The sequence below is a fragment of the Cyprinus carpio genome, chromosome A22, assembly GCF_018340385.1.
Source record: "Cyprinus carpio isolate SPL01 chromosome A22, ASM1834038v1, whole genome shotgun sequence".
Taxonomy (NCBI): Eukaryota; Metazoa; Chordata; class Actinopteri; order Cypriniformes; family Cyprinidae; genus Cyprinus; species Cyprinus carpio.
The window spans coordinates 1,537,952-1,555,177 of record NC_056593.1 but is presented as its reverse complement, the minus strand read 5'-3'; the positions used below and the strand labels follow the sequence as shown (position 1 = coordinate 1,555,177).

The following is a 17,226-nucleotide window of genomic DNA, read 5'->3' as shown; positions in this document are numbered from 1 at the left end:
GCTGTGTGTTTTTATCAATTTTTATGGTTTGGTTCATTTAGGAGTGGTTTATCCATCTACGTGTCAGAATACACTTATTTAAATACATATCAGAGTTTCCACGTTGCATGACAAAAAAAAAACATAGTTACGTAATCCATTACATTACAGTTTAGGTATTATTATTATAAATGGAGTTATCAAATCAGAAACACGTTTCAAACATCATTCTCATCATGAACTATTAAGACAATGGTGTGCAAACATTTATTTTAAGTTATATATCTGTCTATATACAGTTCAGCTATAGCGAGTGTAGTTTAGTTGTGTGTTATTCTAAATATGAAATGCACGCATTTAACGCAGAATATCAAGTATTTTACATATTCTGCAAAAATCGGGCAACCGCTGGTATAAAATCATGTTTTTACCCGTTAGCTTATTTCTATGCCTAATGTATCGTAGGTTATTCTGTACATGCTACAACTATAAGTAGTTTGATAACTATTTATATACATTTTCTGCATGTGTAACCAGGTCACCCACAATGCACTTTACCTGAAACACAAGCGTTATCAACTAATTATCATCTTTTTGACTCGTTTGATTAAAGGTGACACACACAAATATTCTTGTGCAATGACAATTTTATATGTTAATGTTGAAAACAATCATTTCTAACACGCCTGAACTCCAGTTTCATCAGTATTACAGTGTGCTTGGGTTGATGTCCGCGACAGATGACACCGATCTGCTGTTCCAGACATCATAAACCCAACATATCGACTCCACGAACTCTTGATTTGGTTAAACACCAAAGCGTTTCTGTAAGTATGCGTTACTTCAGTCGAGCAGTGACACACAGGAGACAAAAGCTTGTTTTCACACACATACAAATTTATTATTCATAATACGGGTTACTCCTTCTTGGCAGCAGCTTTCCTCATCGCGGCCAGAATGTTGCTGAGCTCTTCCCTCTTTCTCTTGGCACGGATGTGAGTTCCCACCTGCACGCGCACACACACACACACACACACACATTACACAAAGATATTGTGCTGGTGCTACAACAGCAGTATGATGTGCTAAATATAATCATAACTTATTAGCTGCTTCATGCAAATGTACGCTCAGATGCAGGATCTTTCTACTTTTCCAAAATGGTGAATTGAAATAAAATTTCAACTGAAATATATACATGAAAAACTTATTTACATTTAGTTCAACTTGCTAAAATAACGAAAACTACATGAACGCATAAACGTCACAAATAAAATCTAATTCAAAAACATCTAAATCTTAAAAAGATAATGCAATACCTTAAAATGAAATCGAAGTCATAAAATTAAAATTAAAATAATACTAATCTAATATGCAAAAATAAAATCGAATTCAAAAGCAATAAAATCTAAATCTTAAAAAGATAATGCAATAATTAAATGAAACCTAATTCAAAATAAAAATTTAATACAATCTAATATGCAAAAAATAAAATCTAATTCAAAATATTAAAACTAGAACAGAATCTCGGAATTAAAATAACAACCTTTAGCGTCCGAGAAGAACAAAATCCAAACTAAACATTTCAGTTATTAAATTAATAATAATAATAATAATAATACTACATTGCAAATACCTTTTTTCTTCAGTTGTATAAATAGTTTATAACATTTTAAAGTAGTTTCAAATGTATTATCAACTAATGGTTGGTTAGGCATGATGTGCCTAACCAACTAACCAATACATAAAAACTAATAAAAAAAATTGTGATCCTGCACAATGTGTGACGTGATACGCTTCCTGACTTCACTTACACAAGGTATGATGGGAAAAAATGCATTTTTTTCTTCTTTTAAGAGACACTTCCTTCCACTTTATTAAACTCGTGCAGTAACAAAATCGCTTATAGAGGTCTTATAAAAGCTACATTACTGGATTCAATCTTTTGGTTTACAGGTTTTGTAGTTCTTTTATTTGTGGATCATTTAGGAGTAGGGCTGTGCAAAAGATCGAATGTGATTCTCATGTGCATCTCCTCAGTAAAGACGCTCATATCGTGCACGTGCGTTCAGATCAGGGTTGCCAGGTTTTCACAACAAATCCTGCCCAGTTGCTTCTCAAAACTAGTCCAATCGCGTTTTCCAGAAGGTTCCCCGATACAAATTGCATCCCGTGGTAAAAATATACGTTTTTTTTTGGCAGGGGTTGCCTTGGTAATATTCGCATTTTAGGGGGCTAAATATCACGTTATTGGTATTGGGGTCGCTTCAAACCGCAGACTTGGCAAACAAGCAAAAAAGGAAAGTACATTCCAAAAAAAGCATACAATTTAACATCGGGGAACCTCCTGGTATCGTGGGGGAACCTCCCTGAAACGCGATTGGGCTAGTTTTGAAAAGCAACTGTGCAGGATTTGTTATGAAAACCTGGCAACCCTGATCTGAACGCACATGCTGGAGACACAAAACCTGTGCTAACCGCCAGAAAGCGAGCGGTTTCTCAAAAGCGGGGTCATCTCAGACCGGTAAGCGCGACAGCTTCAATCCCGTACCCGTTTCTTGATGAACTTGAGCGCACGCTTGTCCTTGGACACCTTCAGCAGCTCCATGGCGCGCCTCTCGTAGGGCGCGAAGCCGCACACCTCGCGGATCATGTCGCGCACGAACTTGGTGTGTTTGGTCAGGCGCTGGAACGCAAGGTGCATGATGGGAGAAAACACAACACAGCGCGCTCCTGCATTAGCAGAACTCAAAAACAGTCACACTAATCTTATTAATGATCGTTAGAAGAGTGTTTGAGGAGTACTCACTCCTCTCCTGCGGCCCTGCTTGGGCTTGGTGACGTTTTTGGTCACTGGATGGCCTTTATTAAGACCAACCGCCATAGGATACCTGATGGCCATCTCTGTGGAGAGAAATGCGTTTTAATATAAAATCATAAGAGTTTGAAGCACTGTCATGTGTTCTGAGGATGCCTACTGGACAGCTTAAAATCATCAAATAACAATATTCCACACTAACAGCGAATAAATGCACATTTTGGAGCGTTTTCGCTTTGTTTATCATGAGGGAATCGCGACTGCTTGGCGCGAGATTCTCAAACATCGAGCAAACCTCGCGCTTTGGCTTCGCAATAGCTGCTGGGAATCGCGCGTTGTGGTTTATATTTTTAAAAGCGAGCGATTCTGTGAGGATTTGGGGCGCGATGGATCAGATATCAAGGAGATTTTATCACTCGTGATTCTCCGGAGATTCATACCTGCGCTCTGCTGCTAATGGCGTCCAAACCGGAAGGACCGCTCCGAGGCGGAAGCTGGTCTTTCACACGCGACGGCAAGACGAGCGTTCGCGGGAAAAATAAGTGGCGCCGCCTAGAAGAGAATCAACGATCTTTTATAGCTTCGTTTTTACAAACACAACATCTTGAGAGATTACTTTAAAGTTATGATTTTAAAAATAATTTTATTCTAATAATAATAGAACCATTCGATTTCTATTATTTTTGTTGGACGTTTCCAAATGTTATTAGCATTAGAATTCTTAAAATAATATTTTAAAAACGTTTTATTAGATTTTAAACGCCTTTAAGTGTCTTATCGAGTCTATTTCCTCGGTGGTTTTTGTAGTATTGCTGTAGTATTTTTTATTTTATTTTTTGTTTCAAATCGCACTGAAGTTTAAAAACCAGTGCGTGAATTATGAGCCACAAACAAAAGAAAAAAAAAACAAAAAAAAAAAAAAACTATAATATATATATATATTATATATATATATATATATATATATATAGATATATATATATATATATTATATATATACATATACGTATATTATATATTGTAATATGTTGTCTATATGGTGTGTATATCTATGTGTTATTATGTATATAGTGTGGTAATATATATATATGTATATATATATATGTGTAATATTATGTGTGTGTGTATATGTGTGTATGTATCTATATATATATATATGTGTGTATATATATGTATTATATAATATATATATGTATATATATAATATTTGTAATATATAGATATATATATATATATATATATGTATGTATATATATATAATGTATGTGTATATAGGTATGTGTATGTGGTGTGTATATATATATATATATCTATGTGTGTATGTATGTGTGTATCCGCTATAATGTGTGTATATATATATATATTATGTGTGTGTGTGTGTGTATGTATGTATATATATATGTGTGTGTGAATTTTATTTATAAAGCACTTTACATTTAAAAAAAATCTCAAAGTGCTACAGTAAGGCATAATAAAACAAGGCAATTTAAACTAAACAATGATTTTAACATTATATATGTGTATATGGTGCGATTTGCCGGGGGGGATGGGGGGGATTTCCCCCCCTCTGGTCTATGCATCCCTGCCTACTTTTATCCCTTTTTACCCCCGGTGGGATGAATAAAAACATCATGCAAACCTGCTCTGACGTCCCGATCTGAATCAAATGATTCTGCGATACGCCGATCCGATTGGAGAGCTTCGAAACAGTGATTCATTTTGCGACGCAATGGTTTAACTGATTCGAAGTTTCAAAAAGCTCCGTTGTGTTCTTTGCTCGCTTTCTCTATGTAATTTGTTGTTTGAATAACCGTGGACATTAAATCATTACAATTAATAGGCCTAACGTAGGCTTACAATGTTTTTATTAAACTGAGATCACACTAAATACAATTTCCGTTAAAAAAAAAAATTCATTTCATAAAAATTTTTCAAAAGCAATCCCCCCCTCTTTTTTTTTCACAAATCGCACCCTATATATATATATATATATATACATAAAATGAAAAACCACAAAAAAAAAAAATAAAGAATAAAAAAAAAATATAAAAATAAATAAATAAAAAATATTTTCTATATTATAACATATATATATAATATATATATTATAGATATATATATATATAAATGAAGTCGCATATATATATATATATAAAATATTTTCCACCTCGTTGTTCGTGAATTATAAGCAACACACAAATGTAAAAATATGGATAAAACTCAAAAACTATGAAAAAACACAAAATGAAGTCGCTAAAGCTGTTCGAAAATCTAAACAGTAATAATATGATATATTAAAATAAAAAAATAATGACAGTAATGAAAAAAATAATTATTTTGGAGTTTCGGACTACAACTCCCATGACCACTTCGGCTGAATTTCGCCGCTTTATTGACGCTCCCGCCATCCACTTTTAACATCCTACGTTCCACATACAAGAGACAGCCCACCAGCACTCGGACTACAAAACACGGATTCATTCAAAAACTCCTTAAACAAAAACTTCCAAACGCCACCGGAAACCCGTTCCAAGTGCGACTCGGAGGCCGCTGCGTACACCGGGTCGAAGTGGAACTCTGGAGGAGTGTTTATTTGAGCTGAAGTGGGTCTGTAGCGTGAAGCGATATGGCGACCGCAACCCCGAGCCGCGCGACGGCCGCCCAAACACCGCTGAGCCCCGCGCGGATCTCGCGCCTGCAGGAGAAAGAGGAGCTGAGCGCGCTCAACGACCGCCTGGCCGTCTACATCGACCGCGTGCGCTCGCTGGAGCTCGAGAACGACCGGCTGCTCGTCAAAGTGTCCGAGAAGGAGGAAGTAACTACCAGAGAGGTGCAGAGCCGTTCCTTTGTGCTGCTTTTACGAGCGATAAACCCGCGTGCGCGTGCGGTCTCCACGTTTCCCTCAAATTCAGTGCTTTTAGTGTGCATTAAATCTATAAAACTTAACAGTGTGTTGAGAGAGGGCACAGCATTTGAAAAGCCGCGCTAGGAAGTTATGCATTTTGACACAATCAAGCCTGTGCACTGAAAACTGTATTTTGCACATACAAATCTATACACTGCATGTAAAAGCAAATGTGTGCGAGCTCTATAAAATGTACTCAGGGAGTGGGGCTAGTAATGCGTCTGATTTGTGCGTTTTATTTGTGTTTATGCATGAGTTGATCTCTTAGTTATGCGTGTATTTGTTCAAAAGCACGTTAAAAGTGTGCGTTTGCATGTTGTCCCGGACTCCTGGCGTGTTTGGGCGTTTTCCTCAAAGTTTTGGGAGTGGCCAAATGCACTTTTCAAATTTGAATCTGATCTGTTATTGTTTTGAATGGTGACCACATCAGACTGCACCCCTCACAAATCAGAAATACAAAAAGAAATGGTTTGAATGCAGTTCAACGTCTTGCTTTGTGCTAAAAACAGCATTCTGTTCAGTGATTTCCACTCAAACTGAGTTTATTTACAAGTAATGTCTGATAGAAGTTGCTTAACCCTTTAACTGTCACCCCACGTTTTTTAAAATAGGCATTAAAGTGCACCATCCATACTTAAATTGGTGTAATTTATGAACACTTTGTAATATAGACCTAAAGTTGGTCTCTTTTTAAAGAAGAAAATTAGCAGAAAAAGTGGAATTTTTTTTTTCAAAAAATTTAAAGTATCAAAAAGTTATAGAAGTTTAAATATCCTGTATATTTTATTTATTATAAAATATTTTACATAACAGGTTTTACTCTAAAATTGGTGTAAAATTAAAGCCTTGTGTCTAAATAAGTTGTGTTCCAAATTTGAAGTTGATATGAAAATACTTGATGTTCCTGTGAGGTTTTATTTATTTAAATGTCTTTCAGTGCCTTATCACGTCTATTTTTCCTTGTTTGTTTTTGTAGTACTGGTGTAGTATTTTTAAGTAATTTATTTATTAAGCACCAACAAAAAAAAAACAACAAAAACAAAAAACCTACAACAAAAAAACAACCAAAAAAATAAAACAAAAAAAATATGGACAACACAAAACCTACCTGTAGGTTATAACCAAAAAAAGCATAGAATAAATATAATATAGAAAATAATTATCTTGTTGTTCGTGAATTATAAGCCACACACACACAATTAAAAAACATCGAAAAAAAATAATAAAAAAAATACACAAAAACTATTATAAACAAATAATAATAATAAATTCACAATTATTATTATCGTTTTTTTTTTTTCATCATGGAAATGGGTTACTATATATATTTTGTTGTTTGTTTTCACTTTCATTTAAAGTTTTAGTAATTTGTTGCGATTTATTTTCATTTTTAATGTTTATATTGTATTCTTTATTATTTAGTTTTTCAACTTAAACTGAATTAAAATTATAGTATAGCATTTTCTAAACGTTTTTAATTTTAGTTTATTTAGTTTTATTTTAGCGCTTCAACTTAATTTAAATAAAAATGTGAAGTGTTAAATAAAAACGAGTGCGTTTCTTACTTTTATAAAACAAACTTAAAATAACGTTTTTAAAAACTTCCATTTCAGTTCATGTTTATTTTGTTTCAATTGTTTTATTTATCGAGAGTACCTCTGGTTCGAGGCTCGACAGTGTGTCGATCTCTGACTGATGGTGTGTTTTTCGGTCAGGTGTCTGGGATCAAGTCTCTTTACGAAGCCGAGCTCGCGGACGCACGGCGAGCGCTCGACGGAACGGCGCGTGAAAGAGCCAAACTTCAGATCGATCTGGGAAAAGCCAACTCTGACCTCGACGAGGTCACCCGCAAGTGAGTATTCCTTATTCCCCTTGTTTAATTCCCGTTAATCTGGTCCTTGATTCTGATTGGCTGAGCCGCGTTCGAAGCTGTTGTAAATCACTCTATAAACACACACCTTTGTTTATGTTTGTGTGTTGCTCGGCAACCACTTTCTCGGAACCCCAACTGTTTCTGAGGAACTACTTTGTTTGGTGGAAGAATACTGTTTTTATTAATATCATTACACTTTATTTGCTAAGTTTTATTTTGTAAAACCTTACTACGTATATGGAATAACCGTTTTATAAAAGCAGTAACCCCCGTGAACTGTTCACTGTAAACCACGGCTTCTTGGGGCTTATTGCTTTAGTTTAATTACCCATAAGGTCTTTAACATAAGTTGGGCTTAACTAACCTGGTTTAAATCTGCTGCTTTAAATGATGCGACCAGAACAGCCTGCATTTGCGTCAGACGTCGTGTTTGGTTGATCTCGTTGCTAACGAGCGCAAGTAAACAGGAAGTGTCTGTTGCTACGTGCCTGACTGTGGGCGACTGGTTGAACCGCAGCAGTGTGTAACAACCTGCATTTGTCACGCAGATTTCACCAGTTTTTAGGGGAGTTTTTTTTTTTTTATTATTCGTACAGTGTTGAGAATCTCAATTACGTCGTATGAGATGTTAGCAAAGCTTGTGTTGTAGCAACTGGAAAAAATACAGGAAATAATTCATAGAGGGATGAAATGTTTTGTTCGCTTATAGGTGTGTATTATTCTAACTTGCATTAAAAACACAGGAAAGCATGTTCATTTTAATAAAAAAAGACAACAGTATTGTTTTATATATTTATTATTAGTATTACTAATGTTGTGGTTTTTATTAAGTTTATATTTTTTATTTATCGTCTACATTTAAAATGTATATTTCTAGTAATATTTGTTATTATATTAATAAAATGATAACAGCAATATTATACATAATTTTTTTTATGCAGGTAGTATTTTAATTTTTTTATATTTATCATCTATATTTAAATGCTATCTTTTTATTGTTCATAACATGCACTTTTATTATTTGTATAATTGTTTATTTTATTATAATTCACATTTTATAACCTTTATCGTTTTTTTACTTATTTCTTGTAATGTTTATATTTTTAGTTTTTAACAACTTTTATTGTTTTTGTAATTTTTATACATCATTAATTATATAACTTTTGATACATTTACGTCTTATATCTTGTCGTGTTATTTTGTTTTAATAACTTTTACATTTTTATAACTATTATTGTTATATTGAATATCGTAGTACAGTAAAAGTTGTACTTTAATCATATGAAAACAAGTAGTCTTATGGATGAATTAAATTAATTACTAAAGCATCCACTGACAGCCGTTCTTAAAGATGGATTTTGACTCTTTATTAATCCAAAGTATGGCCGTCTGAATTTGTTTTCCAGTTATAAGAAGAAAGATGGAGACCTGGCTTTGGCTCAGGCTCGAATCAAGGAACTGGAAGCGCAGTACAACAAGAAAGAAGCGGCTCTCAACACGGCCCTCAGCGAGAACAACTCGCTGTCTGCCGAACTCGCCGACCTGAAGGCTCAGCTGGCCAAAGTAAGTCCCTCGAGTCACATTTCAGCTCCCTTCGCTTCAGAACGACGTCTAACGGAGGCGTTCGTCCTCTGTTTCAGGCTGAAGACGCTCACGCCGTGGCTAAGAAACAGCTGGAGACGGAGACGCTAGCGAGGGTGGATGTGGAAAACCGCTGCCAGAGTCTGGCGGAGGAGCTGGAGTTCAGGAAGAGCATGTTTGAGGAGGTCAGTGCTGCTCACTGTGGCTAATAAAAGAAAATCAAACGAAGCTGTCAAAATAAAAGTCCCTAATGTTGTCAAAATAAAAGTCCCCAATGTTGTCAAAATAAAAGTCCCCAATGTTGTCAAAATAAAAGTCTCGCAATGTTGTCAAAATAAAAGTCCCTAATGTTGTCAAAATAAAAGTCCCTAATGTTGTCAAAATAAAAGTCCCTAATGCTGTCAAAATAAAAGTCAGACAGGAAAAAAATATTGGCCGATCATTTAAAAAATGCCAAATATCGGCCCGACCATTGCGCAGGTCAGATCTAAAACATGAATGTGTAATGCAGGAGGTGCGTGAGACTCGCCGGCGTCGTGAGAAGCGCACGGTGGAGGTGGATTCGGGCGTGCAGCAGGACTACCAGTTCAAGCTAGCGCAGGCGCTGCAGGATCTGCGCAGACAGCACGAGGAGCAAGTGCAGATCTACAAGGACGAGCTGCAGCAGACCTTCAAGGCCAAAGTCAGAAGCGCCAGATTCACTAATAAAAGTCGCTGTTGGAAACGTGGTTTGTTTTTGCGAACTAAAAATCTTCTCTCTGCAGCTGGATAACGCCAAGGTGTCGTCTGACATGAACGATCAGGCAGTGCTCACCGCCCGCGAGGAGCTCCAGGAAGCTCACATGAGGATCGAGGGCTTGAGCTATCAGCTCAGCGCTCTGCAGAAACAGGTACGTACTGCCTGCCGTGTCCTAAATGAAGCTACAGCATCTTCACTCTTAATACTGTGTTCCTGTGGCTCAGTGGTAGAGCATTGCGTTAGAAGCGCAAAAGGTTGTGGGTTCGATTCCCAGGGAACTCATGTTTGTTAAAAAATGTTAGCCTGAATGCACTGTAAGTCGCTTTGGATAAAAGCATCTGCTAAATGCATAAATGTAAATGTAATATTTGGCGTACTAGTTCCTGTGAATGTGTGCATGTTCTAATCAATCATGTATTTATTGTGTATTTATTTATTATGTATGTTATTTTTATATTAGTTTAATGTATAGCTTTTATTATTATTACTATTAAGTAATTGAAATGTATAAATATCTTAAATGGCCTAACAAATGTTATATTTATCAAATTAAGAGGTGTTAAAAATTGAGGATAGGAAAACAGGAATCCTGATACAACTTAATGTTGATGTCATGAAATATAGTAGTATTAAAAATTAATAGTGAGTGGGGGGGCCAACCCTAGCTGCGCCTCTGCGTTAATTGCGTTAAATATTTTTAATGTGTTAAATTAATCACATGCACTAATTGACAGCACTAATGTTTGTGCATATACATACACAGGTTATAAAGTTTAAAGTAGGACTATAAATACGTACATAATTATTAAATAGTTTAAAGCTAAAGTATTTGAAAAAATCTTTGTATTGTAATAAATTATATAATTTTATTTTTATTAAGGATGATAAATTAGATCAATTTTCATTGTGCCGCTATAGTTTTTTATTTGTATTTTTTATTGTGCTCCTAAATTTTTTACTTTAGAGCACACGTTCTCTTTGGGGGGGAAAATTAAATGTCAAAATCTGCATTAACCCAAAAGCTAAAGTCTGAATGTCCAAACTGAAAGACTTCTGTTCTTCTGTGGTGTTAGAGGAAAACACAACACTGTGGTGTAATACCGAGCAGCAGAAATGGCCCGGGCAATTGCTACCTGTCATTCACAACTTGTTTTTTTTGTCCCCCCACCGCAGGCGTCTGCCGCCGAGGAGCGCATCCGCGAGCTGGAGGACATGCTGTCCAGCGACCGGGACAAGTACCGCCGACAGCTGGACGCCAAAGAGCGCGAGATGGCCGAGCTGAGGGAGTGCATGCAGCAGCAGCTCAACGAGTACCAGGAGCTGCTGGACGTCAAACTGGCCCTGGACATGGAGATCAACGCCTACAGGAAGCTGCTGGAGGGCGAGGAGGACAGGTGAGCGCCTGCCGCGTCTTCGAGTCTACAGGACCCACGTCTTTAAACGCTCAAACTAGTAATCATGTAGAAATGACAGGAATGGAGGCCAAGCGAGCTGCCATCCTAAACAGCATTTTTAGGCGTTTAGCTTTTGAAACCCATTCAAACAGACCTGTGGTTTGGGGAGTGTGATGTATATCATCTACTATAATATCATAATTGTTGTTTAAGCGATTTGACATTATCGAGTGTATATCGCAAAAACCAAACAAAAGCACACCTAGAGAGTGTAGAGATGTACATTTTAGACACAGCAGGTCTTGTTTTTGCTGTATTTCGTCAATGAAAATAGTTTTAAATAGGGCTGCAACAAACGTGACGTGACTGTAGAGCCGATTGCAGAGCTGGGGCAAACTTATCCACATCGCTATGAGCAGATGCTTTCTTAACCGCTGTTTTCTCACCACTGTCATTTGTTGTTTATTTCATTATTTAGAGTAAAGTGCTCAAGACATATTTACATATTCATTTAAACTCTGCTTTCAGCAGCTTCAGGTTCGACTGTGGAGTGTTTCTTCTCTTGAATTTCATCCGGGAGAGCTGAGTTACAGTCTTGCGCTACAGCGCCACACTGGCCAAACGGTGTTATTGCAGGCTTTTACAGGTCATATGAGATCAAATGACTATTTGACGACACAAATTTGTCGACAGTTTATTGTCGGCTAATCGTTTCAGCTCTAGTTTCAAATAAAGCCACAGCAGAAGTGTGTGTTGCTCAGAGACGCAAAACAACAGTGTTTCGTTACTGAATCAATGAATCGGTTGAATGATTGATTCAATGACTCACTCATGCAGTGATTTGCCGCCACCTACTGGCGACTTTAGATTTTTATCACTATTGAATGTTTTGTTTCTAAAACATCAAAACGTTAATTATGCTTTTATAACTGCATTCATGTCCTGCATTAAACAGTCTGTGTGAATGCATCTAAATGACACTTCAGATGCAGATTCTGTGCCACCTCTGCATCGCAAACACAAATTTTGTTGATACTGATTTCATTAGATTGGTAACCTGTAGTGTCTTACTGATTAAATTTGATTAAATGCAAGTATTTGACATAAAAGATGATGCATACATTCATGTTAGACAAAAAAAATGACTTATAAAGGTAAAAATGCCCATAAAAGGTAAAAATCAGACGCATTGGAGCAAGTTTCTAATGCGCCAAAATGCTTCAAAACTGCCTTAAATACCTACGAATGCTGTACCTTGTTTACAAATGGTGACTTGTTAGCTTTTGAAACATGTTTGAACACAAGTTGTAGGCAGATTACTAGGTTTGTTAAATGCTTGGGACAAGACTGCGGCAGAAAACGGCATCAAGGTAGGAAGCACGCTTGTTTTTGTGACACAGTCAAGCATTTAAGTCAACGATGCACACAAACGAGGCGTTGCTGAGTGTTTTGCATCTGTTGATGGAGTTCTGGCAACTGATTATTATCGTCTTTCACGGATAACTGCAGTCCATAACTTGTTCAGAAGCGCTCGTCAAACACTCTTCACATTTTTGTGCTTCATACTTTACATACTTGTTGTGCCTGAGGAGCAGGGTAGGTTGTAAAATGTCACCCTGTGTTTCACTCGTGCGCGAGCGAACTGATAGCGGCACTGTCGAAAAACGAGAGGTCAGAGAGCTCATTTAGCACGAAGACTTGAAGACCGGCAGGCAGCTTAGACCGTCTTGAAGATTGAGACGAGGTAAAGATAGTCTGCAGTTGAGATATTTGGAGCACAGATGATAGGATGGAAAGGTAAGATGACAGCGAAGCCGCAGAAACATTTCTTTTTAATTAGGGATGCACGATATTATCGGACTGATATCGGAATCGGCCGATAATGGCTTAAAATGCAAATACTGGTATCGGCCCGATATGAAAAAAAAAAAATATATGCTGATAAGAGGATTAACTCTCACGCGCTCAGGGTGTGCTAGTGATTAGATCAAGTCAACAGTGTGGTTATTCTTGAAGTGAACTTTTGCCTGAATGATGATTAGATTCACGGCTTTAGATCCCTGCGTTTAATTTAAGAATGCACGTACAAGATGATGCATTTAGTGTATGATAGAGTCAACAGTCATGTGTGTGCAGCAGCTGCAGCCTCCCCTGGGTCCTAATGCCCGTCTGATAAGCTGTTTTATTTACGTAGAGGGGCACTGTTGGCCTACTTGTAACAAAATGAAAGTAAAATACACACATCAACAAGAAACTTGTGTTTCTGAATAAATAAAGAGCAGTATCGATCTTATAAAATCATGAGTGTATTTTGATTTAAAGGTCTGAAGCTATAGCAGAATAAAGTTACAAACATGACACTTGTAAATTAAATAATCTTATATATGCAGATTTATTCATTCAATGTGTAATATGTTTTTTTTTTTTTAAACAAAGTGAGTTCTAAAAGATTTTCAGAATTTTGACAACTCTTTTGTCTTAGACCATCTACAAATGTTAAATCTTAATAACATTTTAAGGATACCACTGCATCTTTCTGAAAATAATAATAATAATAATGCCATTGATATATATAGTTGGTTTATAATTATCTTCAACGCTTCCAATGTACTAATAACTTCATTGTTTATTTAATTCTAACAAATAAGTTTTTGTTAAAAACTAACCAAAATTATATATATATATTTTTTTAATATATATATAATTTCTGCAAAGGAGAGACTTTTCAAACAAAAGAAAATATATCGGTATCGGCTAAAATGAGTTGAAAATATCGGCAAAAATCCAATATCGTGCATCCCTAGTTTTAATGGTGCAGTTGCCCGTTCATCACTTTTTACTATCACATACGTGATTTCCTGTTCGTTTTAACCCCCGTGCGTCCCGTCTCCTCTAGGCTGAGGTTGTCCCCCAGCCCGTCCTCACGGGTCACGGTGTCCCGCACCACAGCGAGCAGCACTTCTTCAGCATCACGTAGCTCCCGCGCCAAGAGAAAGCGCGTGGAGCTGGAGGAAACATCCATCGCTGCTCCTAAAGTCCAGATCAGCCAGGAGGCCGAAGCGACGGGAAGCGTCAGTATCGAGGAAATCGACCTGGAGGGGAAATCGGTGACCCTCAGGAACAACTCTGACAAGGTGCAGTCAATGGGGAGTTTGGGAAAACGCAATAATTGTCACATCACACAAGTTTTTACTTCATGTATTAAGTGAATACACTTCAGACAAAATACATCGACGTTTTGGGCTAGTTTTGGCTTTTTAAAAACAACTACTCCCTTAAAATTTAAAACAAACCATATAAACAACTCCACAGTTTTTTTCACCTCTTCAGCATCACCTACATACACCAAACATAACCAGTTTTATTCCTGCCTATATTCTGAAGGATTTTATAGAGGGGTTTGTTCTATAGTCTGAAGTTTTTTACTGAAGAGTTTTTTTCATATCATTCGTGTGATTTTATTATTCTACTTAATTGCATCTGTATATTTCAGTTCCAGTATCTCTTTAATGAGTTATTCCTAAAAACTTAGTGAAAATGTCTTTTTAGTTTTATTCCTGACTATATTCTGAGGGTTTTTATGGAGGTGTTTGTTCATACATAATTCACCTAGTTTTATACAACATCTTATTCCTAAAAACTTAGTGAAAATGTCTTTTTTCTGGCTTTTGGCAGTTTTTCTGATTTGTGGAGTCGGAAGATAAATCCAAAATTACCACTATGAAAATGTTTAACTATCATCTTATCAAATTAAACACAAATTTTGAACCTGGCTTTGCCATTTCTGTTCTGGAAATGTATGCAAAATAGTGCATATTTAATTAGACAATGCCTCATTTAAAATATTTAAATGTATAATTTCACAAATCTAAATGTAATGTAAAAGTATATGGAAGCCAGTTCCTGCCACTGAATAAAAGGTAATCTCACAATTTTTACTTTTTCTCAGAATTACGAGACAAACTTTTTGTTTCTTGCAATTACAAGTTTAAATCTCGCAGTTCTGACTTTGTAGCTCACAAATGCTAGTTTCTGTTATGTAACTGAGAGAAGACAGAATTGTGAGAAGTCGCAATTAGCTTTTTTGTTTTTTAATTCATTGGCAAAAAAAGGGCTTCCATAGTATGGTGATGTTTGTTAGCTAATATTTTACTTTGTGGTGCCTTGCTTTACAAAAGAACAAAGAAAAAGACTAATTCATCATATATATATTTTTTTCATTTACTCTAAATTTAGGATCAATCTCTGGGCAGCTGGCGACTAAAGAGACAAATTGGCGATGGAGAGGAAATCGCCTATAAATTCAGTCCCAAGTTTGTCCTGAAGGCAGGCCAGACAGTAAATGTAAGCAAATAGGATCGCATTTCATTTAATTTCATCTCAGGACGTTGACTAGATGTTAAAATGTTGGTTCTGTGAAAGGTGTGGAGCGCCGATGCCGGTGTGTCCCACGGTCCTCCTTCAGACCTGCTGTGGAAGAGCCAGAGCTCTTGGGGCACCGGAGAAAAGATCCTCACCTTACTGGTCAATTCAGGCGGAGAGGTATGAAGAGCATATTTCTGGCTTTTTCCTTCTTTGTTTTTGAATCCAGTTACAAAACATAAACTTCGGTTTCCAGGAAGTGGCGAAGAGAACCGTCACGAAAAGCGTGATAGAAATGGAGAATGGTGATGATGAGGAGGGAGACTTTGGAGATGAAGATCTCTTCCATCAGCAGGTTGGTAAAGAAGAACTTAAAGTAGAACGACGATCTTGATGTCAAAGTTGAATTATAACCAAATTTGCTCTCCTTTCCAGGGCGATCCAAAGATTCGATCCAGAGAATGTGCCGTCATGTGATGGAGCCGTGCACCTTTAGAATTTTCCTCCCCACAATTCAGTCTTTTTTTGTAGAGCCACTACTTTTGTATTTTTCGAATCATGAGTTCATAACGCCCCTCCCTCGACCCTTTATTTGTACGGACCTCATTTGTAAAGCCAGTTAATCTTGAGCTGTGGCAAACTATGCTGTTTTCAGCCGCAGATCATCAATGAATAGTCTTTCCAAACGGCCGCCGTAGCAGTCGAAGCGCTTCCCGAAGGCAGCGGTGTCCCAAAACGTAGCCTTGGTGAATGCCATCCGAGAATGAGTCAATGACCTGAAATTAGAGAGTATTTGTGCAAGCCGATGACTAATGAATCTGCATATTCATGTCAATGAATCATGTGTTCTCATCACTGCAGGGTTATGAATGGGGGAATTATTATTGTTCTGTAGTGCTCTATAGCCCGTAACTGACAGCTTAGCGTACCTTATGTGCTTTGCCAACCAGATGAACAGGGTGGAAACGAAACCAGATTGTTTCGTTGACTTGTAAATCATTTAAAGTCATGTGTTTCGATTCATGCTTTACATAGTATTATGTATTTTTGAATCAGTGATTGAGACATTTTTTGAGAACAACCCCCCCCCCCCCCAATAATCTAAATATTCAAAGGAAGTTTGTATGAATTAACCAGTTAACATACACAAAAGTTAACCAGAATTTGTTTTCATTCAAATATTCAAAACCTTTTCAGTTTATTCAGTTATTAAAAAAAAAATCAGGTTGCATGTTAAATTTGAAGGAATTTACCATGTGGTTAATGGTTATTGAATTCTGCATTGAAATTGGACCAGAATCAACACACTTTTACAAAAGCGCAGATGCTCATCAAATTTCCCTTTATTTCTTGCTTGCTTCGCTCAAATCACACCCTACTTGAGACACTCCAAAAAACTAAAACCCATATTTTAGTTGCTGAATCCAGTGAGTAATCTGCATCCATCCACCCTCTCGATTCGGTTGCGTTTAAGTTTTAAAACTTTTTCTTATTTTAAATGTTTCTTAGACAATTATGCATGTGGCGGATATTTTTATAAAAATAAAACAGATCTGAGTGTTACTGTGAGATCTA

At 36.7% G+C, this 17,226-nt stretch overlaps 2 protein-coding genes across 2 annotated transcripts; one reads left to right on the top strand and one right to left on the bottom strand.

Annotated features, from left to right (window-relative positions):
• Positions 1-857: 857 nt before the first annotated feature.
• On the bottom strand, positions 858-3,384 carry LOC109066371 (60S ribosomal protein L36-like). Its single transcript, XM_019083399.2, has 4 exons — positions 3,238-3,384; positions 2,789-2,883; positions 2,531-2,665; positions 858-986 (listed from the first exon to the last, which is right to left on the bottom strand). The coding sequence occupies exons 2-4, from the start codon at positions 2,879-2,881 to the stop codon at positions 897-899; spliced, it is 318 nt and encodes a 105-aa protein (XP_018938944.2). The 5' UTR covers positions 2,882-2,883; positions 3,238-3,384; the 3' UTR covers positions 858-896.
• A 1,851-nt stretch (positions 3,385-5,235) lies between these two features.
• Positions 5,236-17,226, top strand: LOC109066356 (lamin-B2-like). The gene is made up of 12 exons (XM_042711629.1): positions 5,236-5,627; positions 7,418-7,554; positions 8,982-9,138; positions 9,216-9,341; positions 9,668-9,838; positions 9,921-10,046; positions 11,069-11,289; positions 14,186-14,423; positions 15,526-15,633; positions 15,712-15,831; positions 15,908-16,006; positions 16,087-17,226. The coding sequence occupies exons 1-12, from the start codon at positions 5,424-5,426 to the stop codon at positions 16,126-16,128; spliced, it is 1,749 nt and encodes a 582-aa protein (XP_042567563.1). The 5' UTR covers positions 5,236-5,423; the 3' UTR covers positions 16,129-17,226.

Bases quoted from the DNA above. Each gene is read 5' to 3' on its own strand.
- LOC109066371 (XM_019083399.2), bottom strand. From the start codon at position 2,881: ATGGCCATCAGGTATCCTATGGCGGTTGGTCTTAATAAAGGCCATCCA. The intron at 2,666-2,788 runs GTGAGTACTCCT...CTTGCGTTCCAG, and splicing joins AGCAGGGCCGCAGGAGAGGA to CGCCTGACCAAACACACCAA. The intron at 987-2,530 runs GTACGGGATTGA...GTGCGCGTGCAG, and splicing joins TCAAGTTCATCAAGAAACGG to GTGGGAACTCACATCCGTGC.
- LOC109066356 (XM_042711629.1), top strand. From the start codon at position 5,424: ATGGCGACCGCAACCCCGAGCCGCGCGACGGCCGCCCAAACACCGCTG. The intron at 7,555-8,981 runs GTGAGTATTCCT...TTTGTTTTCCAG, and splicing joins CTCGACGAGGTCACCCGCAA to TTATAAGAAGAAAGATGGAG. The intron at 10,047-11,068 runs GTACGTACTGCC...CCCCCACCGCAG, and splicing joins TCAGCGCTCTGCAGAAACAG to GCGTCTGCCGCCGAGGAGCG.